The 24,990-nt window shown below is 34.5% G+C and overlaps 3 protein-coding genes across 3 annotated transcripts in view; 2 read left to right on the forward strand and 1 right to left on the reverse strand.

Annotated features, from left to right (window-relative positions):
- The window catches only part of LOC138134717 (C3 and PZP-like alpha-2-macroglobulin domain-containing protein 8), an 84,945-nt gene extending 70,336 nt beyond the window's left edge, over nucleotides 1-14,609 (forward strand). The window contains exons 10-20 of the mRNA XM_069053155.1: nucleotides 1,443-1,560; nucleotides 1,976-2,121; nucleotides 2,244-2,471; nucleotides 4,625-4,853; nucleotides 6,316-6,466; nucleotides 6,738-6,893; nucleotides 7,466-7,687; nucleotides 7,770-7,983; nucleotides 10,501-10,759; nucleotides 11,160-12,113; nucleotides 12,165-14,609. Of these exons, the coding sequence (XP_068909256.1) occupies nucleotides 1,443-1,560; nucleotides 1,976-2,121; nucleotides 2,244-2,471; nucleotides 4,625-4,853; nucleotides 6,316-6,466; nucleotides 6,738-6,893; nucleotides 7,466-7,687; nucleotides 7,770-7,983; nucleotides 10,501-10,759; nucleotides 11,160-12,113; nucleotides 12,165-13,415 (3,928 nt within the window). The 3' untranslated portion in view covers nucleotides 13,416-14,609. The remainder of the gene's footprint in view (nucleotides 1-1,442; nucleotides 1,561-1,975; nucleotides 2,122-2,243; nucleotides 2,472-4,624; nucleotides 4,854-6,315; nucleotides 6,467-6,737; nucleotides 6,894-7,465; nucleotides 7,688-7,769; nucleotides 7,984-10,500; nucleotides 10,760-11,159; nucleotides 12,114-12,164) is intronic.
- A 368-nt stretch (nucleotides 14,610-14,977) lies between these two features.
- On the reverse strand, nucleotides 14,978-20,260 carry Tsp68C (Tetraspanin 68C). The gene is made up of 5 exons (XM_069053157.1): nucleotides 20,043-20,260; nucleotides 16,433-16,654; nucleotides 16,199-16,381; nucleotides 15,931-16,143; nucleotides 14,978-15,474 (listed from the first exon to the last, which is right to left on the reverse strand). The coding sequence occupies exons 1-5, from the start codon at nucleotides 20,103-20,105 to the stop codon at nucleotides 15,172-15,174; spliced, it is 984 nt and encodes a 327-aa protein (XP_068909258.1). The 5' UTR covers nucleotides 20,106-20,260; the 3' UTR covers nucleotides 14,978-15,171.
- A 1,413-nt stretch (nucleotides 20,261-21,673) lies between these two features.
- Elp4 (Elongator complex protein 4) lies at nucleotides 21,674-23,650 on the forward strand. Its single transcript, XM_069053156.1, has 7 exons — nucleotides 21,674-21,810; nucleotides 21,862-22,098; nucleotides 22,164-22,199; nucleotides 22,256-22,371; nucleotides 22,427-22,942; nucleotides 22,995-23,223; nucleotides 23,277-23,650. Exons 2-7 carry the CDS (start codon nucleotides 21,990-21,992, stop codon nucleotides 23,351-23,353), a joined length of 1,083 nt encoding a protein of 360 aa, XP_068909257.1. The 5' UTR covers nucleotides 21,674-21,810; nucleotides 21,862-21,989; the 3' UTR covers nucleotides 23,354-23,650.
- Nucleotides 23,651-24,990: the final 1,340 nt, after the last annotated feature.

Consider the following 24,990-nt stretch of genomic DNA (forward strand, 5'->3'; position numbering starts at 1 on the left):
TGATTGTGGTTAATTTGCATTGTGTAATAATGACCATTTATCTATTTAAATAGCACTAATTCATGCAGTAGCAACTAGATATTTGCAAAATATGAAATACCTAACTGCATACAAAATTTGCACGAAATTGGCATCAAAGTAAAGAACACGATGTGGTTAAGAGTCAAAAGTTTTTCTCAGAATCAGATTAACTGAATTAGGTAAGTATGTAAAATAGTTCATCCTTACAAAGAACTTACCAACTTTAAGATTCTATAATTAGAATTGAAAAAATCTGTTAGTTACAGTAAATTTTATCTCGAAAGCGAAGACATTAATTTTTTTATGTTTGTTTATGATGACTTCTACGCATCATGTGCAGTAGTGTCCTTTTCTTATACGTCTATTTTAAAATCACCCTGTATATCACCTTGTATAATCTGCCAAGCTTCCAGTTCAAGCGAATTAAATTTTGTCCATTTCGGGCCCAGCAGTTTCAGAAGCCGCAATTAATAATGCAGATATGCAGAAATAGCTGACACCACCACGACAGCGTTTTATTTTATTGCAAGCAAACTCGAGGAAGAGTTGGCTGATTCCTTTCATACGTTGTGTTTAATGAAGTTCAAGTTCCACCGGGCTGTGAAATTGACTCCTGTCTCTCGAGAATTTCGCGAAGCTACATTCATTTTACGGATTATAGGTTATGTTTTGTGTCATAAAAACTGCGATAATGGTCGCACCACGTTATCATAAAATTAAAACTTCCAAAGTTATTGTTGGTGGGTCGTAATAAAATTACAAGGAAAACCTCTTCCAGCGAGAGGAGGAAATGAATTCACAAATTTAAGTGCGATCGCTTCTTCGGTTACAAACACAATTATATTAATACTTTTTGTTATTGGAGCCGATTATTGAATTTCGGCTGAAAGTCAATTATCTTAATAATTACATGGCTTGATGTAATTAAACAACAGCATGTGCCTCTCCTGTTCAAATCTTGCATCATTTGTGTTAAATGGAACAAAGTTAAAGCAATTTCCTTTACTGCAACGACCACCTACCATCTACGATTTAGTCTGCTGGATGTAATTTGAATACAAAATTTCCATTGAAATTGCAATCAGCAATTTCGATAAAGAGCTCAGTGGGAACTTCAGACTCTGTCAAGTGCCTTTGTCTATTATTTTGTTACTAATTTCAACATCAGATCTGTGCTTGTTTTTATTCAATTTCAGGAAACGACGACGTCTTGCTCAAAATACATATTATTGTTTACCAGTTGTAGTTGCTAAGTGGAAAGCATGTCGAAGCGATTTTCTCCTTTCTAGACAAAATAAGGATAACAATATTGTTGACGTAAGAGTTTAGCGACTTTAACGTCTCGTCTACAATAAAAAAATATATTGTCTATATTTTATATTTGTTTCTGATTTTATTCTTTCTTTTTCTTTTTCTTTCAGTTTTACAGTACGATCCGTAATGGCTCCAGTTAGTCAACTTCTCGTGTACTATGTAACTCCCCAAGGAGAGCCCGTCAGTGACGTAATTAGTTTTGATGTAAAACTGCTCCATAGACAGGTAATTAACACTACAGCAATGCAGATAGTTCCAGTTTAAGCTTTTTACAGCAATTTAAAATATTTCACAGTTGATCAATCAACTAGGATTAAAGCAGCATCAAAGTGGCTTTGCAGCAATTAATTTAACAGCTCCAAGTCAGTAAAACTCACAATAAATTTGTAAGCAAAGACGATACAAAAGATAGAAAGAACTCAATTTGAGTACAAAAAATAAAATCCATCGTGTTTTAATTAAAACCTGTATTGCATGCCAGAAACTTTAGTGACTAAAATATGGATGAAGCTTTAACAAAAAGCGCAATAAGTTGCTGTAACCGAACTGCATTGACAATCAGCAAGAGCAATATTGGTCGTATTGAAAAAAATGATTGATCGGGCAAGCGGACATATTCCAATTAATCGCGGTTTTGCAGGTCTACGTAAATCTAGAAGAGCGAGAATGGTGGTTGCCGGGTCAGTCGTTGGATTTAGAAGTGGTTGCTGAACGTTCTTCTCTCGTTTGCTTATTAGGCGGTCGATCAGGAGGAAACGGAGACATTAAATTCGATCCCCGAATTAGGTAAGATTAATGATTTACCGACCGGAATTATTACATCGGCAATATATAAATCATGACGCATTACGTCCGGAACAGTCGATAAATTCGATTTTATTCTTCCATTCTCTTTGATTTTTTACCAGCGAAGAAAGGGAACCGGCTACCGTGGCGGGAGAAATCGACTTCCTGGAAGCCGGGGTTTCGTTCTTTCAACGACAATGCGTGAAAAGAGGCAACTCGGGAATATCGGCCGTGTCCTACAGACAAAGGGGCTCGGGAGCAGGGCCGTCCAACAGGAGAAGGCCTCCTGAAAGCCTGGTGGGAGGTGCCCCATTCGATCAACTTTGGCTGTGGAAGTGCTTTAATTATTCGTAAGTAAATTTGCTCGTAATTATTTATTAACGGGTGCTAAGCAGAAAATAAATCTAATTTAGAGTTGCTGAACAAAGTTTTACGACGGTTAAACGACAATCGAAAAATGTAAAAGCTGTATTAAGAGTTTCGCGCAAACTCCCACAGCAGTGACAGTGTTTACTTACATTAAATTCAAATGAATAAAATATTCAAAATTTGTATCTCTTCTAATGCGAATGTAAACATACAAAAATTTACTTATAATGTAAATAATTAACAGAGGAAGAGAATTCATTGATTCTGCGATAACGATAATATTCAGCAAAAATTACCTAACCTCAAAATAACGAAATGTCAGACAAAAATAAAAGTCTTAACTGAGATAAAAGTATAAAGTTTTTTACTTTTAAAATCTGCTGCGTCCAAGATTACATTTTTGATTGCAGATAATGCGACACAAAACGATTAGCGAAGAAAAACTATATAAAAAAAAGAACTCGTCTGTGTGACTGCGGAAATATAATTTAGTGGGATCACAAAAGATTAATTCCACCCTCATTTGCTTTTTATGCAGACCGGAAAAGGTGAAGGAAAGCGAAAGCTCATTCCTGTGATTTGTAATATCGTGACTTCTTATCTTATTTTAGTTTGTTCTTGGTCTTGGCAGTTTCAATTTAAAATGTCGGCATTACGTTAGCAAAAATTTAATCTTATAACGAATTGCATCATTATTCTCACAAGCGAAAGTGGTTTTCATTTTTCACAAATCCGGCAGTCAGCGATTTTAAGTCAAGGCGAAAAAATTATTACTCTTGCATGAGCAAAAAACGGGGAAATTCAGTAATTTCGTTCAAAATTTCTGTCGGAAAAATATTTTCACGAGTGGATGTGAGGGTCGTCGTTTTGAAGCACCATTCGTGGTGCTTTACTGATCACTTTTTCGAATTGGCGTAAGCTCTAGCTTCTCGGTCATGTTGTAAAGCTCCCCGCGGCATTTTCCAAGACAACGTGCCATTTTGGTCAAAACGTCCTATTTAAATGGAATTTATTCGAACGTAATGCAGTTAAAGCGGCCCATCGCATGTTTGGAACCCAATGTGCCCGATTAAAGCATTAAATGGAGCGCGCTGGAATTTATGGGACCACATCCGTCTATGGTACACATCCATAATTCTCTTGTAGACGCTCCTTTGGATTTAGAGTCCTTCTTGGGGCAGCGCTGTTTAATTTGGCGACATGTGTCTTTGGATTTATGTAGGGACGCGTTTATTAACTGAAGGTTTCTCTATCTCCTATGATATATCTGTTTTGTTGAGGACATGCCACGAATTTCTGATTAAGCCGGAATTTATAGCCTCACACTTCATATCAATCTATTTTTTTCTCCAAACTTTTATAGTTTTATTTTTCACGAGGGTGTCCATGCGCACTTGTTAACTTTTTGCCTGGAATAATAGTCGACGAGGCGGAGGAGAGAAAATTGCCTTTTTTATTTTTTCTGCCACATTTTTATGGGCACTTTACAACACTAAATCGATTCCGAAAACAAACTCAAGTTGTAAAAACTTTTAACAATCCTTATTTCTAATTTTCTTTCCCTGTCATCTTAAAATTTTATTTTTTTCAAATTAGACCACACATTTTTAAATATCCAACACTTTTGTGTAATAACCCCGTAAGACAATTTATCAAAAATGAAACGAGAAAACATAAATCCCTCTCGTGATGTTCCCGTTGTGGCGTGCAAGGAATTTTCACAAAGCTCACTCCTGCTTCTTATTTGACCAACTCATAATTGATTTTAACTAATGAACATTTTTGTGGATGGTTCGTGTGAAAGCTGACGTTATAAATGTTGCCACAAAAATTTGTAATTAATCTGGTTTGTAACCCAATATATAAAAACACCTCATCTATTATAACAAAGCGCCACAACTGCTTAATTAACAGCAATTTGGGGATAGAACGTTAAATAATTTATAGGTTATACAACTAAGAATGCACTCGTGAGTTGTAGAAATTCTAACAACTTTTGTCTCACATCTCTTATTTTTATTAAGGTTCTGTGCGGTTGAGTTAAAAACTACATTTTATTTGTTTTAGCTGCGAGTGATAAATATTGCAGAAGAACAAACGCTATAAGTTTTCGTGAGTTATCCTTTGTTTCCAGGTCAGAAATTGCGTCCACTGGACTGACTATTTCGGCGCCTCAAGAAGCCGGTAAATGGTCTCTGTGGGCCTTAACCGTGTCTACCAATGGACTGCGATTTTCTTCGCCCGTAAACGTCCAAGTTTTCCGACCTTTACAGGCGGAATTCCATTTACCTCCCAGTTTGAGAGTTCGAGAAACTTTGGAAGTCGACATTAAGATTGGAAATAACATAAACTCCTGCATGGACGTAAGTGGATTTGAACATTTATTACGCGTTCTTAGTTGTTCGACTTTGATATAATGAGGAAATCGAAAAATTCCCTCCAGTAATAACAAACTTTATTACCTTCGAAGACGTAACGTGATATTAGTTGTGCGTTCGCAGCAAATTTAATCTAGAGACTAATTTACATCACTGCTGCTCTTGGTTTTGTTGCTCGATGAAGGAAACGTGAGAATGTTATTTGTTAATTATGTAAATAGAACTAAATACATGCTGTTGAGTTGAGTAAATATCTAAATAACGGTTCTACTAAGAAGCAAAAATTATTGGGGCGCTTCTGTATGTCTTGAATGTCTCTGGAATATTTTTTTCGTAACGATCACACGAAGAAAACGAGTTTGTCGAGTTTCTCAATTGTTATCAAAAGCAGAAAGTTTTTAGGGTAGGTATAAATGCGGAATATTATATGAAACTTTGGCAATTTCTGTACAACATCGAAAGTCAAACAGTGCGATATAAAAGTCTCAACAGGCCCACAAAAAGTTAATTTTTTTTAATTAAATCATTTGTAAATTTTAACGTACGCCACCTGGAACAAGTGATTCTGGAAATTCTTTGTTTTTTGCCTGTTATTATTCCTGCAGGAACATGCACTTTTGTAAGTCAATATACAAATTAACTAAGTAGTGAAAAAAAGCTCTTAATAAGTATGAATTTTTCTGTGCAATATCAAAATCGCAGCATTCTCATTTTCGAACTACAAAACACTAAGAACGAAATAATAATGGTTCAAGGTTCATCTGACCGTAAAATAAAATTGAAAAAGACTTAAGAGTGGCTCGTTAACATTTATTAAACTGCGATGTTACCACGAGTGGATTTTTCTAAATGTACCTTCTGGTAAAATATATTTTTTTTGTATTTCGTGTACGTAATCATTCGATATTAAAACTGAAAATGTTTCTTCTAGTGATCATATTTCATACTTAATGAACTTAATAAATCTTATATATTTCTGCGTCCTTACTCTGGATACGCTTTTACCAAATTTCTCCACAAAACCATTCAAAAACAAACTAAATTATTGACCCTTTCAGAGTTTTATTTTGTTTTATCTTAATTTCCTCTTCAAATTAATTAATGGAGGCAGGCTGAATACAAGTATTGAATAAACTTCATCAGCTGCGTGCCTCTAAGGTGCTTTTAAAAGCTTTCGAATATAAAACTTTCATTTTATATGTAATGGATACGTTGCTTTTGTGTACTAGACCTTGGAAGTCTTTAAGATCGTGTTACTTATTGGGGATTTTATCCTTGTTTGCTCTTCGGTTTGTTCCACTTGTCCCGTTTTGTGACAGGATTTGTCTGCAATTTTTTCCAGGACTTTATTAAATTACTCACATGTTCTTCGATATTATCTACCGAAGTTGATTCATTTCTCTTATACAGCATGTCTTCTGAAACATTACGAATTGATTCGTTATAGGTAACAGCTTTACTAGCTCTGAGCGAAGGGGCTCAATTTTTAAGCAACGGATTACTTTACGTCACCGAGAGACTTAGATTAGGACCTCACGGGGCGACTTCCTTGGTTGTCAGACTTTTAGTCACGACGCCGGGTTTAAAAAATATGACAGGTGAGTATTTTCACAAATCTCAAACAATTTCGTTGACCACTTTCACAATAACACTGAAAAACTAACTTAATTAATTTTGGTGTTAACTAAGAATTGCCTTGATGGCAGTTTCCACTTACAGAATGTTGTCGTATTGTGCTGTCAAAAGACAACATTAATTAAAGGACACAATATAAAACCCAGTCTGGTAGCAATAAAAAAATATTAATTGAATTACTGAATGAATTTTTCTAATAAAGTAACGTACCGAAAAAGAAAATTATCGTTTCAGTTGAAGTGAACGGCTACACTAGCCCTTCATGCGAAGGGACTGAAAAACCGGGAAACACATCTCTAGCAGGAGCTGTTCTTCGTTCAGCCACAATTAAAGTTTATCCCGAAGGAATTGTGAGAACAGACACAGAAAGCGCCTACTTCTGTGCAAATGGTAAGTTTTTATGGACTTATATTAATTAAGAAAGTGCATGCTTTATTTAGTTTAAAACTGTTACAAAATTTCATTTTCACTCTATCATCTTAGCCTATTTTACATTTAACGAGAAAATTCAATAAAGTTTCAAAATTATTTGTTTGAATAAATTTGCTTTAATTTTATTTCCAGGTGTCCTTACAGACTCTCACGAGTGTGTAATGGTGGAGATTATTTAACTGAAATTACCACGGTAATGGCTCGTTATGAGTAGGTGTTGGATAAACAAAATTAACGTACATGTTTATTTAAAATTTCCGTTTTAAAATGTACTCTTTATTCCGTGTACCATTCTGGATTCATAAAAGTTTTGAATTCTTTTGAAGTCGCGAATGAAAAGAACGATAATTATTTCTTTACATGACAGCTTACCAAACAGTTTTCCACTTCTATCTTGAAAGATAATCTGGATTTGCTCGCTCCGTGTGCATCCTGCGTACATTTTCTTGATTATAATTGAAGTTCCTTTTTCTTAAAATAGTTCCGGAACCCTTTGAGAATATTATATTGCAATTTTCATTCGTTTCCAGAAAACTTGGTAATTTCAACCGCTGACAAATATAAATATGAATGGATAGCGGCGCCGCGCAATCACGAGGGTATAGTCTTGGAGCTGAAAGCCGGAGTATCTAAGCGAATCGGTCCAATTCACATCGCTCTCGCTGAAAGCCGTTCCCCTTCTGATAAGATGTATCGTTTAACCATTGGTGATGTGAACAACATGATTACATGGATAGGCCGAGGAAAACACGGTGAGATATATCCACCTCTACTAAGAAAATTGATTCGAGATTACGCTTGTACAGATTATTAAATAACAATACCCCACTTTAGGCTACGGAGTTCAATTAAGCAGAGTGGAAACGCCAGAAATCCTATCGGAGGATGAATGGTGTACTTTCTGGATCACATGGGAGAAGAACACTATAACCTTCGGAAACGGGTCGATCCCCCACAACAATACTTTGCTCAAGTGGAGGATGGACAAGAAGATTAAAATACAACAAGTGGGCTTTGCGTCGTCCTGGGGAAGCTCCGCAGAATTCAGGTGAACCTTTTAGCTTTTTGTCTGTATGTGCCACGTCTAAGCTCTAAATTGTAGTTCTCTTTGTTGAGAAAACTAACTCAGATGAAATAAAACAATTCGTTTCATCTTACTCTGTTTCAATAAAGACACTCAGATGGACGTAATCATGTTATGCTTTTTCTTCAGCTTTACGTTTTTGTGTTCAAAGCAAAAATGGACACACATCGAGGACACTATTACATCATTTTTTATTCGTCTGAAATTTTCCACCACAAAATTGTTACAACTTGACTTAAACACGGATACTGAAAGAAACTGAAGTTTTTCTTTGCTCAGTTTGAAATGTATTACCTGGAATTTAATTTAACGATAAAACGGTTTCGGTTAAATTGCGTAGATTTTATAAAAGTGCCAAAAACACGAGTAATGCTTTAATTTGCGTATCCTTTGAAATATGTTTCAATCAATGAAAACGCGTAGCACAGAAAGAGGTGAGCATTTAATTCCAGGACGTATGAACCTTTCAGAAACTAATCCCTCTATAAAAGCTCCTTACAAAATAAGGAACTTTAACGAAACTTGGAACGTGGTATTAGGGAGATCGATGTAACTATTTAGAAGAATGTCAGCCGTTCAAAGTTCACCACATCATCAATCTACCCAAGTCGGGGGACCAAGACATGGGATGAATTGTTATAGACAACCCTATAAATAATTGGTTTCATATTTCCCACCAGATAAATCATTACGATTAAATTCATCCATCAGGGTTTAATTGTTATCTATTTCTTGGTGGCTTTAGACTTTTCGATCATTAATCTACTCTCCGTCGTTGCCTTAAAAAGAATTCCATTTTAATTTTACACTTCATTTAGTTGATGGGTTAGTTTGATAGATTTCACTGGGTTTTTTCCTTTTTACCTTCATTGATTAAATGGAATTCGATACTGCTACCAATAAAGCATTGCAACAAACGAAAATTTTCTTTCATTTAATATTCCTCTAGCTGACAGAGCTCTCCACGTACATACCTTGTACTGAAATATACATATTACGTTCTGATACCAATTTGTTTTAGTATTTTAATACAATTCTTACTGACACTAAAAACGATCCAATAGTTATTTGGATCGCTAGTCCAGAAAATAATATTTTGCGAGTGTGAGTGGTATTGCGTAGCCAAGGCGCCTAGCCGAGGCAGCTACACGAGCACTCGCAAAATATTTTCTGGACGTGTAATCCACAAAATTTTTCATGCCGACAAATTTAAATCATTTTCAAAAAGTAAAAAATTATAATTAATGAATTCAACCAAAGTAACTTCTATGTCAAACTTTGTTGACATTTACGAATCAATGCTGCCAGCTCATCCTCTAGCGAATTTTTAACCAAGGTCACTTTTGTAAGTACTAGGCTGGGAATTTAACGTTCCCGGCGGATTTTGAATCATGCAAAACCGTCGATAACGGCCGGCGGCATGAAAAAAATATATACAGTGTGTCCAAAAAGTCTAGAAACACCCAAATGAAGACGTAACCCATAATTTTTGAAAAAAATATAGACAGGTCAATTAGTGTTTTACAAAAGCTTTCTGCTGATAGTGTCTGTTCGGTTTTTTCGATGACCTTGAAAAAGTTATTACTTATTATTTAAAAAAAATAGTTTTTTTCAGGAAATTTCTTATGTAAATTGAAAATTTTTTTGATCGTCGGGTATACAATAAAAGATCTATTAAAAACGGTAGTAAAAATGCGACGTTGCCAAAAACTTCTGATGACATCATAACTCTTTCAAGGTCATCAAAAACAGCAAACAGATACCATCAACAGGAAGTTTTTTGAAAACGCTAGTTTACCTGTTTTTGCGTTTTTCTGGAAAATCATTTGTTTCTATTTTATTGGGGTTTTCCAGATTTTTTGGAGACACTGTATAGAATGTCTCAGAAATAATCTGAAATCTCTGGGTTGTGAGCAGATCTAGTGAAAGTAACGTTCTTATAAGAAGATTTCTCCCAAGAAGCTCTACAAAGATATTCACTATTGAAGTTGAATACCGAAAATGTATCTTTCACAGTAACTTTTTGAAGTGAAAACTTCTTTAGGCGTGATATTATTCCCGGGCAGTGAATACTTTCACCGTCACGCGTCACGTCACACGCTTCGAGGTGAAAGGCTCATTCGAGTTAGTTCGGGGGAGCCGAAAAACAGTCAGATTTTGAGTAGAGATTTTTATATCGATTTCTCGACAGAAAAATCAAAGCCCTTAACTGATTTTTGAAAACAGGATTGGATTTAAATATGCCAAAGGAGCCAAAAGAGTATATAACAAAATATGGAACTACTACTATGGAAATCAAGAATATTTTTATTTTTGGAAGCATGCTTATAATAATATTAATAAATAGTAACAGATAATCCGTTGTGCTTCTTTTGTAAATTGTCCTGCTGTTTCTGCCTAACGCTACCTCCGTTTTCGTATTAAAAGTGCAGCCAGGAAGCCCTCAAAGCTCGAAAATAAATTGACCCGTCTACGTTGCAGAATATGGAATTTCAACGAAGAAGCTGGATTTTCTCAAGTTCTGCATCTCGACACTCCGAAGTCGGTCGTTCCGGGTTCCGAATGGGGAAAGTTACTGGTAGCAGGAGGCTTAGCTCTGCCGGCCATAAACAAGAAAATCGAAGGTGGCGGACTTTCCGGTGCTTTGGCTGCCTTAACTCCGCTTTTAACTTTGCAACACCTTGGCAAGAAAGCCAACAAGACCGAGCGCTTACAAGCTTTGCAGAGTTTACCTGGTAACGTAAGTATCCTAATCTTATCTTCAAGCATCCAACAGGAGTTTAGTCTAAACTTGTGGCGTGAACTATGCAGCTTGCTCATATAATTAGGCGTAACGCTGAGGGAATATAAATTTCATTCCGATGATTAATTGGTGTGGGAATTATGCTTGAGCAGAGTCAAGTTTCAAGTCAAGCAATTAATTTTTATTTTTAAACTCGGCGAATAAGTTGTCGGCTTTTAATTTGCTTTTTGCTCTGTTAAAAAATTACACCGGGGCTTCTGGAGCAGAATAATATTTTTGTTTATGTATTCAGCCACTAATTTCAACCAAAAATTCTACCACGAGGGAATAAATATAAATTTCAATTTCAAACTCCCAACAGTCTTTATCTGTGGTAGTTATTGCCACGTGTTTCTAGATACAAACCATCCTTTCGTACCGGAAAGTGGACAACTCGTTCAGCGAACACCAGATGCTCGGTAGCCACACCGCAACGGTAGCGATCTTGGAGGCTTTGACCAAAGTCCAGACATATTTCAACATCGATCCTGATCTGATCCAGGCCATCAAACGCTGGGTTCAGTTGCGTCAAGAGGACGACGGTCGATTTACACCACTTCCCGCGGACATAAAGTTACCAACCTCGAAGCAGACCGATTTTATGCACAAGAACCTAAGTTCAGAGAGCGCGTTACTCGATCACGTTATCGAAATTACCGCAGACACAGTCATAGCTTTGTATGAAATCGGAATCGAAAGCGACGTCGATTCGGATACGTTGCAAAAGGCGAAGATTTTCCTAGAAAATAGCTTGCCGAAGCTGAAATCTCCCGAAACAATAGCCGTTGTTGCATTAGCGTTGGTGTTGGTCCGGAGCGCCACCGCCTCTTGGGCCATCGAAAAGCTGCGAAACGTCTCGACGACGGAAGACGGTGAATTCGGATGGCCACATTTTGTCACTCGAAGAGATGCCGCTGATTGGTTGTACGAATCTGAATCAGGAAAAACATTAAAGGAACCGCTAGCGACTACACTGGATGAATACAAAGCTTCTCTTCGCGCTTTGTCTACTTTTTGCATAATCGGCGATCTGAAATTTGCCGAAAGTGTGGCTCGGTATTTGTTCTATCGATCTCACATGCTCGATAAGCACCCGGAGTTGCTGTATCATGCCGTAAAAACTTTTACCCACTACGATTTATTAGCCAGAGATCGGCATCGAGCGCTAACTGTGTCACTTGCAACTTCAGGCATGGAACTTACAGACACTTTAGAACTCAAACCCGATAAGCCTTCGCAAACTCTTCATTTGCCTAGTCTTCCCACTAAAGTTTTTGTTTATGCTACAGGCGCCGGATGCGCCACTATTCAGGTATTTTCCTCCATTAGCTGCTACTCCACAACTCACCGATTATAATTTCAGGGAAAAGTTTCCTATTCTACATACTCCGTCAACCGAATTACGCCTCTATTGGAACTGTGGTCTGGCGTAATCCAAGAGATTCTTCCAGACCGGAGTTCCGTCGAAGAAATCGAAGGAAAACTCCCGATGCTCAAGCTAAAGACTTGCTTTAGATGGAAAGGCGCAACTCCCTCCGGTATACTCCGCTTGGAAATCTCCTTATTTTCAGGATTCGAACTCGCGACCACTCCGCCGCAGTTACTAAACCCACCGGAAGATATGTCCGAGATGCAACACAATTTCCACGATAACAAGTTATGGTTTATTTTCGCCAACATTTCGACCCTGTGTCCCGTCTGCGTCCAGTACATGGCTCGCAGCGTCTTCGTGATCTCTTCCCTCCGTCCAGCTTACGCTAAAGTTTATCCCGCAGGAAGACAAGATTTGGCTGCCGAGACCTTCTTCCACACTCAGCTTGGAAGTAACTTGCTTAAGTCGATAACCGAAGATGATTTAATAACATGGTTCGGCAAAAATAGAACAAGTGAACCGTATTTTCAATTTCCTGAAAGTTGCATCAGAGAGACGTTCTCGACGACGGCTTTCACCACAACTGTGAGTACCACAACCGATAATCCTCCAGTTCCATCTCCTAAACTGGAAGTCCTGAGTGTTGCCACTTACACGATCAATGTCGATAATGAGTCGATCTCCAACATAAATAACACGAAACGTCGCGGTGATTCCACTTCGATGCCTGTGACAACTTCTTCGGAAATGTCTGCGACCACTGTTGTCAGCACGACTGAACATATGGTCAACGAAAATGCAATACCGATCGATAAAAATACAATTCACGAAATAAAAAGTGTTTTAAGTAAGAAAGGTAAAAGAGTTGAGAGCGCGAAAAACGTAAAAAATACGACGGCTTTGGTAACTAATTCAAGTACAACAACAGCTGTACCTGTTTCCGAAACCACCACCATTAAGTCAACAGAGAAAGAACTTGTCGTCGACAAGAACGTTTCGCCCCCAAAACACGTCAATACGATTATACACAACATTCCCATGAAATACATAGAAAAAGATGCGAAAGCGACCGAAGACTCTTTGGCGACGTTCGCACCCGAGATAAAAAATGATCAGTACGTGCTGTTAGATAAGGAGGAGCTTTGGGGGATGCTAAAAGAGGTCGTCGATGATCAGCTTAAGAAGAAAACCAGTTCGAAAATTATCGACGGTGAAAAACTGAGGAGTCAAGGTTTCACGTAATTATTTCTTTGATTTTTGAAATACGTGTTGTGATTAGAATAATAATGATCTCGTTTACGATTTGTAAATTGTACATATTTAGACGAAAAACTCTATGCTGGGTTTATTGATCGGAATGCGGATTTTGCTTGGATTGTTCACGTAGACTCAACCACAATTAGCAATATTTGTAAGTGTCTTTTGGTATCAAAATCAATTACAATCAACAGAATGGGTCGCATCTTGCGGCACGGTGGAAGTGAGTAATTTGGCAAATTATTTTAACGAACGGATATGTCAATGCAGTAGAATTAAAGTTGAAGAACAACACTGTCGTCTAAATTGTTTCATTTCTGATGAAGTGAAGTTAATTTGCAAGATACTCCCTTCGATAACTCGAACCATTTGATAAAAATTAGGAGATTGTCTAACGTTAAACCATGACCTTAGTTGTGTGTATTAAAAATGTACATAAGAGAAAGTGTAAATTATCCGCCCATTAATTATAAACTGAAAATTATTCAAGATGGTAATCGTAAGAATTGAATTAAATGTCTGCTGTATTTTAGACGTAAGAACTTTTTATTGTACATAAACGCAAATGTGACGCATTTTTATAAATGTGCCAAATTGTTGACATTTCTGGTGAAAATATTATTTCATTTTGAAAAGTAACAAGTAGTATCCACTTCCAACCGAATTATTTAAGACTTTTTGTAGGTAAAAAATGCATATAACTGACAAGTCTCTTGTTTACTTGTGTACCTGCATAATTTAAATACTCTCTGTTGCCAAATGTAGCATTAACCGAAGAAAAAAACGGTGGTATCGTGCAGCTGGCCGTAATTTATCAATCAATCGTGAAATTGTTCCCAAAAACATCGAAATTTTTATAACCTTGTCATTTCGACTTATATGAATGATGTACATAAAATAAATCCTTTTTCGTCATTTTGATAATCTTTTTCGAAATTTTTGCACGTACTTTTTTATATTTTACAAGCAGTCACAGTTATTTGCCGGATTTTGAATATTATAAAATGTACACTGCTCACAAATGTTAGATATAGATAAGGAAACGATATTATTTTCGCATTAATGCTTCAGCCAAGGTTGTATAATGCATTTTAGCTCTATTTTAAATACAAGATTGTACGTATTCATGTCATATCAATGTTGTATTATTTACCAGTTCAATAAATTATGATTTTATAACTGGACTTTCAATTAATACAATGAAAATTATAGTGCGATCAACAATTACACACGTAGATCAAAGAAGCCTTTGAGATTTTGGACGTATGATGCTCTGGAATGCATGGAAGTATTTTTGGTTGCATATGCCTGCCCCAATTTAAATTTAGAAATTTTTGCCGGAACTCGTCCATTCTCCGTTATTGAAAACACTATTACGAAAGTTGTGTTATGTTGTGAAGTAAAAACCGTTTTTGCATTAAAATTTAATTAATAGTGACAGTTGTTTGACGTTTATTAGCTAATACGAAAAATCTGACACTGTCAAAGTCATAGCCGCCCCTTATTTAAGTTGATCCCACGGTATATTTCCACTAGCTGCAAATAAATTTTACAATGAAAATATTTTAATAAAAATATATAAATACATCGATATCCACTTAAGAATAAAAAACTATTAGATTAAATATGGTAGTCTTAGATCTAAGTTCAACATCGTTCACCACAACATTGATTCCACTTCAACGTTTCGCAGTTCATAAACGCAGGCATTGTTTGGAAGAACAAGGCCTTTAAACCACCATCATACCCTGTCAACCAGTTTATAGTTCTGTCGGAAACTGTTGGTCATTGCGTAAGTATCATTACTGTACGCAGCCGTTGGAGTTCTTCTTTGGAAGCTTTGCATCGAAGTAATCCCAGTCTTTGGTTGTGTTCGCACATTTTTCGAATTCTCTTTGACGTCTTGGTTGTGTTTGTAAATTCTCGTACAGGTCAATATCGTACTGAGTAACACTAGAAATTCCACAAGCACCGCTACTAAACCTATCCCAAGGAAAATGAGATAGTGCTGACGATACCACTGCTGGATGTGGTCATTACAACCCTAAAAATCAAAGCTGGTGTAGTTTTTAATTTTCAGCAAGTTCATTTCATGCAGTGGAGCAAGTGAAATCAACCGATCAGGTCGGAATTCATTACTATTGGCAATTACATAAACAATGAACAAAAAACACTAACGATGAAATGAACTTTTTGCGAAGTCATTGAACCAATCCAGCTCAGATGAGAGAAAAGATACATTTTCTTGAGCAACTTTAATAAAAGTACAACACAAATTGCTACAAAAAAAAAACATGCAAATAAGAAAAGAAAAAAAAAGAAGAAATGATTAAAGAGAGCTTAAATGACTTAAAAACGTTTTAAATAACAGAAAATATCGAAGTTAAGTGTTTTTAACTAAAGACTTGATTGTATTGCATCATCAGCTTCGAATTCTTATGTGAATGTCTTTGTGAAAATAAAATTTTCTTTTGATGACAGTTAAGGATTACTGAGTTACCTCCAAATGCCTGTATCCTTCGTGTCTGTTAGGTTCGAGCGCCTGACACAAAGTTGCATTTGTTGGTACAGGATTCAAGTACGCTTTCGAAGTATTGTAATTTTCCAACTTGCAACAAGTTAGAGGAATAGCTAAGGAAGGCCTTCCTAAAGCCTGAAGCCTCCACAACGACGTATCGTATTCATTAGCCGACTCAACTCCGCAGCAATTAAACTAGAACACAAATAGGGGATTTACAATAGAACTGCACAACAAAGAGACGTCTTACCAAAGTTTGTGCTAAATCGATCGCCGACGTGAATTGCTCTTGTCCGGTATTACCATAATTTTTTTGTAAACTCCTAGTTAAATCTTCGGGATTCACTTCCAAGCCCAGACAATTAGGCCAAGCCCAGGCTATTACGTAGATGGCGCATTCACCCACGAGTACGATCATTATTATCAGGAAATACTAAAAATGTTTGTTTCATTTAGGTCGATTACATAAATTGATTCGATTTACAGCAGAAAGTATGTAGTAATTGTGCATACAAGAGGCCCAACATCCTAAAATACCTGTGGATGTTAAAATGAAACCCACAGATGCTAGTCCAATGCCTACGTAATAGAGAAATGGTTGAGGCATTGAGGACAGTGGTCCTGATGTTAACAGTCGAGATAAAATGAGCTTTTCGCTGTCATAAAGCACCAACATTCCTGCAGTTATCAACAAAAAGCCACATACCTGCAATACGAGTTAATAATTTAAAAGTTAACAGTAACAAATATCATTTATTATAATTATTGTTTTTCGTATCCCACCTCCACCCGGCGGCACGGCAATTTTGCCGGAGTACATACACTATTACGGATAATACTATCAAGTAATAGTGCAGTGCTTATCAACATAATTACCGGCGTCTCGCCTCCGCATTTTGACTTTTTTGTGTTTTATGTTCTGTGTCAATGTTAAGGAATTTCCTCACGATGTGACATGAGTATAATAATATACCTTTTTGAATTTCAACCACCAATGTGTTCTCTAAGTCCAAAATTTTTAAATTTTTAAAAAGAGATTGGGGTACTATTCCTGTTGCTGAAATTATAAATGGTAAAATCGAAATTTTTTCTAAACACCAAAGATTTCTCATAGCAACGGAGAGTTCTAAATATTTATTAATTTTTGTATTATATGTCTGTGTTATATTGTGTGAATTTGGAACAGCTATATCTAAAAGATATGCTTGCTTTTGTTGTTTATTTAAAATAATAATGTCTGGTCTGTTATGCTGAATGTGAATGTCAGTTAAAACTGTCCGATCAAAATATAATTTGTAATTGTCATTTTCTAAACAACTTTCTGGTTTATAAATGTAATGTGGTTGTGTATCCTTTAATAAATTGAATTTAACTGCTAAATTCATGTGTATAATTTTTGCGAATATATCATGACGTTTTTTATATTCGCTTTGAGCCAAAACGGTGCAAGAAGAAAGGATGTGTTCAATGGTTTCCCCTTCGGTTCCGCAAATCCTACATTTATCAATGATCGATTGTAAACCGCATATGTGTTTTTTATAATTTCTTGTATTTATAACACGATCTTGTATTGCAAATATAAAACCCTCAGTCTCAGGATGAATATTTGATTTTTTAAGCCATGCATGAGAAGCTTGAATATTAATTTCTGGCTGTTCTAGCTCTTTAAAATATCTCCCATGTAAAGACTTTTGTTTTATATTTGCTATAGTGTCAGGTATATTTGGCTCAACAATATCTGAAATTATATTATCACTTAAATTTAAAGGTGTGTAACCTTTATCCGCTGAAACCAAAGCATTAAAAAAAGTGTTATCACGAGCTCTATTGAGAAAATAATTTTTTAGTGAAGCAATTTGATTGTGTTGTAGAATTTCTAGATTTGAAAAACCCCTACCACCATTTTCGCGTGGTAAATTAAATCTTTCAACAGCAGATTTGGGGTGATGTTTATTGATATTGATATTAATTTAGTATCAGACAAAACATTTATTCATATAAGTATAATGTTGAAATATATTACATTCTAACAAAAATGCAGTCTAAGTAAAATAATTCAGTTTGATATTGATAAAAAAAATATGAACAAGCTACTTTTCTTATGCTGAAAATTGTTTTTCTTTCTTAAATAATAAAAATACAAATAAACAACAGAAAACACATATTTCAAAAAGCATACCGCTTTTATGGAATATGTAATTATTAAAAGCACGAATACTAAGAAAATGAGAATTACTCAGCAAAGCTAATTCTACCAATCTAGCTGACAATTAGGTATACTAAATAGAAGAATGAAAGGAGTTACGATATAATTAAACGTGTCTTTTTAATTGAGGTTAAATAAAGGAAACTGTTAACAAGTCACGTAAAATTATGTGGGAGTTTTCGTAAAAAAATTTACCCAGTCAAGATTATTTCATTTTCTTTTATTACCTTATGATAATACAATCTGTTTACTTTCAAGTATATGTAAATATACAAATATATAGAACTATTTTAAAGTAAACAATTAATAAAATAAACCAACTTATTACGGAATTAGGCGATTCAAAATCAAAGAAATTCCTTTTCGAGAGGATTTCCCTTGTCATTCAACATACTCGTAGAATCGCTGCAAGCATTCGGGGCACTTTTCCACATTATTATCGGACATTTTTGTATTGTAAAACAAAAATATTATGTACTTCATCGTTAATTAATATAAAAGAATGCAATGCAAATGTTTATTAACCCTTAGTTAGGCGCGCCCAAATCGGCTTACACAGTAAGGCGCATGGGGTGATTTTGATCCCATCCCAATTTTTTCTTAAATTGTGTTTTTTTTTTAATTGTAGTTCCTGAAATATGTTCTTTGGACCTTTGGTAACAGTTGTCCAAAATATAGCAAGTTGATATAGATTATTATGGGTGTTATTGAAATATAAAGGTAACCTTACATTTTTTAGACAGACAAAATTTAAATGAAAAATTTATGGTAGTTAATTTTATGAAAAGAAAATTTACCCTATGTAATCAACACACAAGAAGGTGGAGTGAATATTCCAAACGAGTTTTGCACAATTGTTGCAGTTTTTTCTTTTTTTTTAAATCTTTTTAGGACAAAAATATCACCTCATCTGAGTTACGTTGAGGGGTGGGGGGGTGGTTAGGTTCAGTTTTTCTTCTGCGGATGTACTTTCTAATCTACATTTCAGGGGTTTTGGCAAAAATGGTCTTTTTCTCTGTAAAATTAGACGAACTCCCCTTTAAATTCTCATATTGTCTTTTGACCTTTGTCGGTCTTCATTCATATAAAATTACATGAAGGTATTTTTTTTTGAGCTTTACAATGCTCTTTTGTCGACTTGATTCATTGAAACACTGAAATTACCGAAAATGAAGGGAAATACCTTACTCCGTTAAAGTCGCACAATTGGTCGCATGGGGTGCAAATGGGAAAATTATTTTTTTAGAAAAAAACCAATAATCGCTGCTTTGTAGTGATCGATGCAACTTACATTTCTCAAAGTTTTAGAAGATTACGTGAATTCACAGACCTATAAAAAGCGGCATACAAAAGATACAGTGAAATTTAAAATGCTTGGGATCGTGGTAACCCCGTGCGCCTAACTAAGGGTTAATAACAAATATTAATCAAGAAATGGATTAATAAAATAACGAATTAATTTACTACTTTTACATTACTATGTATTAGATTTGTTGCAATTATCAGTTGGTCAATAAAACGAGTTACTAAATAAAAGAAATCTTAATGACAATAGACATACTTTTAAGAATTCCACGTAAGAATTACAATTTGCTTTCTGTACTTGTTTATCAATAGATACTTACACCTGCAAAGTGGATTTAAAAAAAAATTGAATCAGCTGAAATTTTTATTTACGCTAAAATTATATTTATGTTTAAGTAAGTTAATAAACAATTACCGACTACAGATTACAGATTATATCATATAACTTGACACTTGGACTAAGTACCTAATAGATAATTATTATCAAGATTGTTTGATTATAAAATAAGTCAATAACAAATACAATTTTAATTGTACCTGATCATTGTCTTTAAGTTAGATTTTACGATTAAATAATACTTACCAGTAGCAAAAAGTTACAAACAGCCAAAATTGCTTTGCTCCCTAGAAGTGAGAAAACCGCCATGATATCTAAATTTTAGCACCTAACCCACTGCACATGTTACACCGAAACAATACAGCCATTGTTATTATCATTACCACCAATTTACACAACTATCATTTATTAGTCATAGACGCATTACTTGTTGGTACGTGCACAGAATCCCAACGAATGTTGTACAAAATAACAAAAGTAGATTAAAATCAGGCAGGAAGGAAACAGCAATTAGCAGAGCATAAAGAAGTGGGGTTGCGGTTCATGCATGGAAAACACGTTGATGATGAAAGTTGAAATGCTTATAATCTCACTAATATCCCCAGTCAACCTCATTCTTAAGTTTTAATGCAAATATGCCATTGTGTATTATGTACCTAATCAACTAGTCCTGAAGTCCGTTCCATGAAACTGTTCTTAATAATCGATATTTACAACGTTTAATATTTATTTAGAACAGTTACGTAGAACTGAATATTGTAAGTGTAAAAATATGTCTTTTTATTAAAAAAATAAAGTGTATTCTTCAGAAAAAATATAAAATATTTGAAATGACTGTACTGAAAGGTTGATTATAACGTGGAGATACAGGATATAGGGTTGGATGACTTCATTCGGTCGCTAAAAACGTTGGGATTTAATTATTTTGTAATCGTTAGGTTTCTAGAATTAATAATTATTTCAGACAAAAAACATCTAAAAAATATCAATCACCTATATTACAAGTACCTAATTTAAAAATGTACATTCATTTATTATGTTCAGTTTAACAGTTCTTTCTTTTTTTGCACTGATTACTTCAATAAAATTCTTAACGTCAAAGTAATTGAAACAAAAACCTTAATTAACGCTCAGTTTGTGAGAAGTTCTACATTATTTTCATTTCTTCTTGGATCAAAAACTAGTATTGTATTGAATTGTTCAATAGTACTTATGAAAATACATAGATTGAGAATTGATAAATTTGAACACAAAGTAAATAATTTGCTGAAAGGGTTATTTCAAAATTGCTTAAAATATTTAATTTTAGAATGGGTATTTGGTTTTGTGGCAAAATCGACAAAAGACAAGATTACTGTTCGTAAAATGCCGCCCAATAAGTTTTAAACCTGTGTAGTAAATACCTAACGGATATTCATTCATGCAATACGACACAAAAATCCAAATATTCTTTAACATTGAAAATAAAGTTAGTTATTGCAGGCAATAAAAATTTTCCCAAAAAACTCATCGTTTTTTCGCAATTTCATTTAACCAAGCATATGACGTCTAGGTATATCAAAATTTACGAAACTGTACAACTAACTATGTTTTATGATTTTTAAATGAAAAAACAAACGTCGACATTAACTTTGCAAATGTATTGTGGGTTGCATTTTCAATTCCGTCGGGGCATTATCACTCGTGCAATTAATTTATGTAGAATTCACGAGTCATAATGAGCCCGACGGAAAATGCAACCCACAATACACTTGGATCTCAAAGGTTGATATGGACGCGGTAAATATCCAGCTTTACCTCTGAATGAACCACCACAAGTGTTAAAACGAAAATAATATTTAAAAAATCGCATATATTTGTACAATGATAGATAGATAATAAAAAAACGTTTTTGTAATTGCTTTCAAACGTTATCAATGTATATTTGTATTACGTGCAATTATTTATCAATATAATAGACTCATAGTCTATTACGATGAAATAATTTTATCAGGATTTTCGGTTAGTCCCAGAGGTTAGTCCATCTAAAATACCGTTATACCATTAATCATCTAGGGATTTTTAGTTTCAGTTATTGCATCATATTCTTTAAGTTGGGGTCATAAACTAGAAGTCAGTAGAGTCGAATATCAGGAAAGTAGATGATAGAAGTTTAGAGTACGTCAGTGTAGGTCAATTTTATAATTTCATTAAATGGAAAAGCCTTTGAAAGGAAATTTTAATATTTCTGGATCTATCCTAAATAGTCAAAATGCTCAACTACTGATCTCCACGGGAGTCCACTCTTTGGACTCAATTTTAGGTAAGTTAAATTTGTGAGGTTATGTTTTATTGTTCCCGAAAACGGATTTCTCTTCGTTATTATAGGAGGCGGTTTACCCGTGGGGACCGTGACTATTATCGGTAAAACTGATTATTTTTGAAATAACTTACGATTCAATTATTGCGTTTATTTACAGAAGAAGACATGTATGGTACTTACGCCAAAACTATGTTGGACTATTTTCTAGCAGAAGGAATCGTCAGTAAACACTCTACACTAGTCGCTAGTTTAGATATGAACCCTTGCAACATAGTAAGTGACTTTATTTAATTGTGCTGCATTTAAGCTTAATTGTGATATTTTTCAGATCAAAAGCCTTCCAGCTGTGATTCAAAATGATCCTGAGGAATCTGCGAATAGTAATTCTGAATCTTCACAAAATAATAAGATGAAAATAGCTTTTAGATATCAAAATTTGCCCACTTCAGACAAAGAAATTCATAGTATAGGGCATTATTTTGATCTCTCTAAGTCTATAAGACCAAGTGACTTTGAAAATGCAGATATATCTTATTGGACAGGTCAGAGAATAGAAAATGGTAAAAATATGTTTGTGAATCCAGCATACAATGAATTGTTAAAGGCAGTAAAAGATAAAATCAAAGAAGGAAAATTTTTTCTTAAGGATAACCCCTCTAAAAGAACAATTCTTAGAGTAGGTATTCACTCTCTGGGCTCACCTATGTGGTTACCACCTAGAGACTCATTTTATGTAATGAGTGAAAGTCGTGACTTAGACATGTTTATATTTTGTCTCAGAGCTTTAGTAAGATCTGCTTTTGCTGTAGCTGTGATAACCATTCCAACTCATTTGTATCATGAAGTAAGTGTTTGTTGTCTTTGTTTTATAGCAATACAAATGAATATTTTTTTAGAACTCACTTGACAGATGTATTCACTCTAGTGATATTGCAATGAGACTACAAGCATTCTCTGGAACTGAATTAGAAAATAACTTTAGCCTATCAGATTATCATGGGTTTTTTCATCTAACAAAATTAGCTGCCATTAACTCATTTACATCAAAACATCCAGGATCAGTTGAATATGTTTTTAAATTAAGAAGAAAAAAGTTCCACATAGAAAAGTTACATCTACCACCTGGTATGTTATTACATTATGTAATCAATTTTGCAATATTATGAGATTCTTTTCAGATGTCCAAGAGGTGAGTGATAAAACTGTGGCTCCCTCAATGGGATGTGGAAGTAGCACCAAACACCTAGAATTTTAAATAAACAGTACCAGTACCTTTAATTAATTGTGACCTATTTTATTTATTCAAGAGTATTATATTTTTCACACTGTAATAGTAGATTTTTATGTCAAGTTTACCATTATGATCCGTAATGTGATATAATTACTGTAGTGATAAATAAAAGTACATGTTTTCATATTTAAGTAGTAAGTTAGTCCTTCAAAATAATCATAATTTTATTGTAAAAAACGATTCGGTTTTGTAAGTTCGTTATGATTAATTAAGTTATGGGACATACTGTAATTTATTTATACTAAAGTGTTTTTAAGAAAATCGTTTAAAATTTAAATCTCACTCCTGATTTTCAGAAAAAATTTAAACGTGTTTTACAAGTATCTTTTTACCACGACCTGCTGTATTACAACACGTTTGTTCATTTCATTAAAAATGCATTATGAAAATGTCGTTCGCGCTGATAATAATTATTACGTATCAGCGAAGACGACGGAAAATGTTTGCGAAAAAGAGCCAATGAGGGCGCCACAAAACGGGCGCTTCATTAAAAATTATAATCAATACGCAATAGGTATAACACTGAACACAAAAAGTAAGAGCAATAAGGAAAACATTCACGAATTTAATTTCAAGGCAGCAAAAAACAAGGAGTTTTTTGAGTTCAATTTTAAAATATCGTTTGAACAAAAAACATTCTCGGTAACAAAAACTTAAGAGGAATAATATCCGCAAAAGGCGCCCGTTTACTAGCGCTCTGCGGGGATCACTCAAACTACAGCAGGTCGTTCTTTTTGCGAATTTCGCATTTAGATAACAACATATCAATGAAATGAGTAATAATGCAAAAAAAAATACGTTATGCAACTAAATATACGCACAAATCGTATCTCTATTCAATGATTAGAACAATAAAATTATTCAGTTATGAATGAATACCTATATTACCCAGAGAAATGTTCCTATTATGAGTACATACAGTATAAGATGATAATAACTTTAGCAATTACGAGTTGTCAATCATTTTCATTTAAATAATGCTTCATTAAATGTTTTTTCATCAACAGGTGAAGAATTCAAACCCACTGAAGTGACAACTGAAATCACCTGACTTACTGAAGCGAATGACTTAATGATTTGGGTTACGTAAAATAGACGTTAAATCCGCATTCTAAAGATATTGTTTTGTAATTTGGAAATTTGTCTAGAACAAATACTGAGAAAGTAAAGTGATGAGTGATTGGATATGTTTTAAAGCCATGACGATGTTGAGAAACATTCGACTTTCAGAGCGGAGGTCGCCAAATTCTTTATTAATTTTAAATGAGATCCTACATAAATGCTGTATAAAAGTACTTTCACTACATAATGATATTTTTTTTAAATTATTAATGATATATCAACCCTTTTTTTGTTTGTAAAGGCTCTTTTCAAACAAAAAGTCAATATAATGTTGCTGTAAATTTTAGCTTAGGTAGGTAGGTATCTACTGCACCGACGGCAACTATTTTATTTTTTAAATTAACATTCGTTTCTTTCATTTTTCTTTTAGTTCTTTTCTTTAGTCACCTATTTTTCGAAGCTGATTTTTAACCAGGGATCAATATTTTTAATAGGTTGGCATTGTCCAACATTTAGGAAATTCATGTTTTTCATCATGA

This window comes from Tenebrio molitor, chromosome 7 (genome assembly GCF_963966145.1).
Source record: "Tenebrio molitor chromosome 7, icTenMoli1.1, whole genome shotgun sequence".
Taxonomy (NCBI): Eukaryota; Metazoa; Arthropoda; class Insecta; order Coleoptera; family Tenebrionidae; genus Tenebrio; species Tenebrio molitor.

What these genes read in the sequence shown, in the direction of transcription:
- Tsp68C (XM_069053157.1), bottom strand. Translation starts at nt 20,105, where the DNA reads ATGGCGGTTTTCTCACTTCTAGGGAGCAAAGCAATTTTGGCTGTTTGT. An exon ending in TTTGTAACTTTTTGCTACTG is followed by an intron (nt 16,655 to 20,042) that starts GTAAGTATTATT and finishes CTCGTATTGCAG; the next exon opens with GTATGTGGCTTTTTGTTGAT. An exon ending in ATTACTACATACTTTCTGCT is followed by an intron (nt 16,382 to 16,432) that starts GTAAATCGAATC and finishes AAACATTTTTAG; the next exon opens with TATTTCCTGATAATAATGAT.
- Elp4 (XM_069053156.1), top strand. Translation starts at nt 21,990, where the DNA reads ATGGAAAAGCCTTTGAAAGGAAATTTTAATATTTCTGGATCTATCCTA. An exon ending in CTCTTTGGACTCAATTTTAG is followed by an intron (nt 22,099 to 22,163) that starts GTAAGTTAAATT and finishes TCGTTATTATAG; the next exon opens with GAGGCGGTTTACCCGTGGGG. An exon ending in GGGGACCGTGACTATTATCG is followed by an intron (nt 22,200 to 22,255) that starts GTAAAACTGATT and finishes GTTTATTTACAG; the next exon opens with AAGAAGACATGTATGGTACT.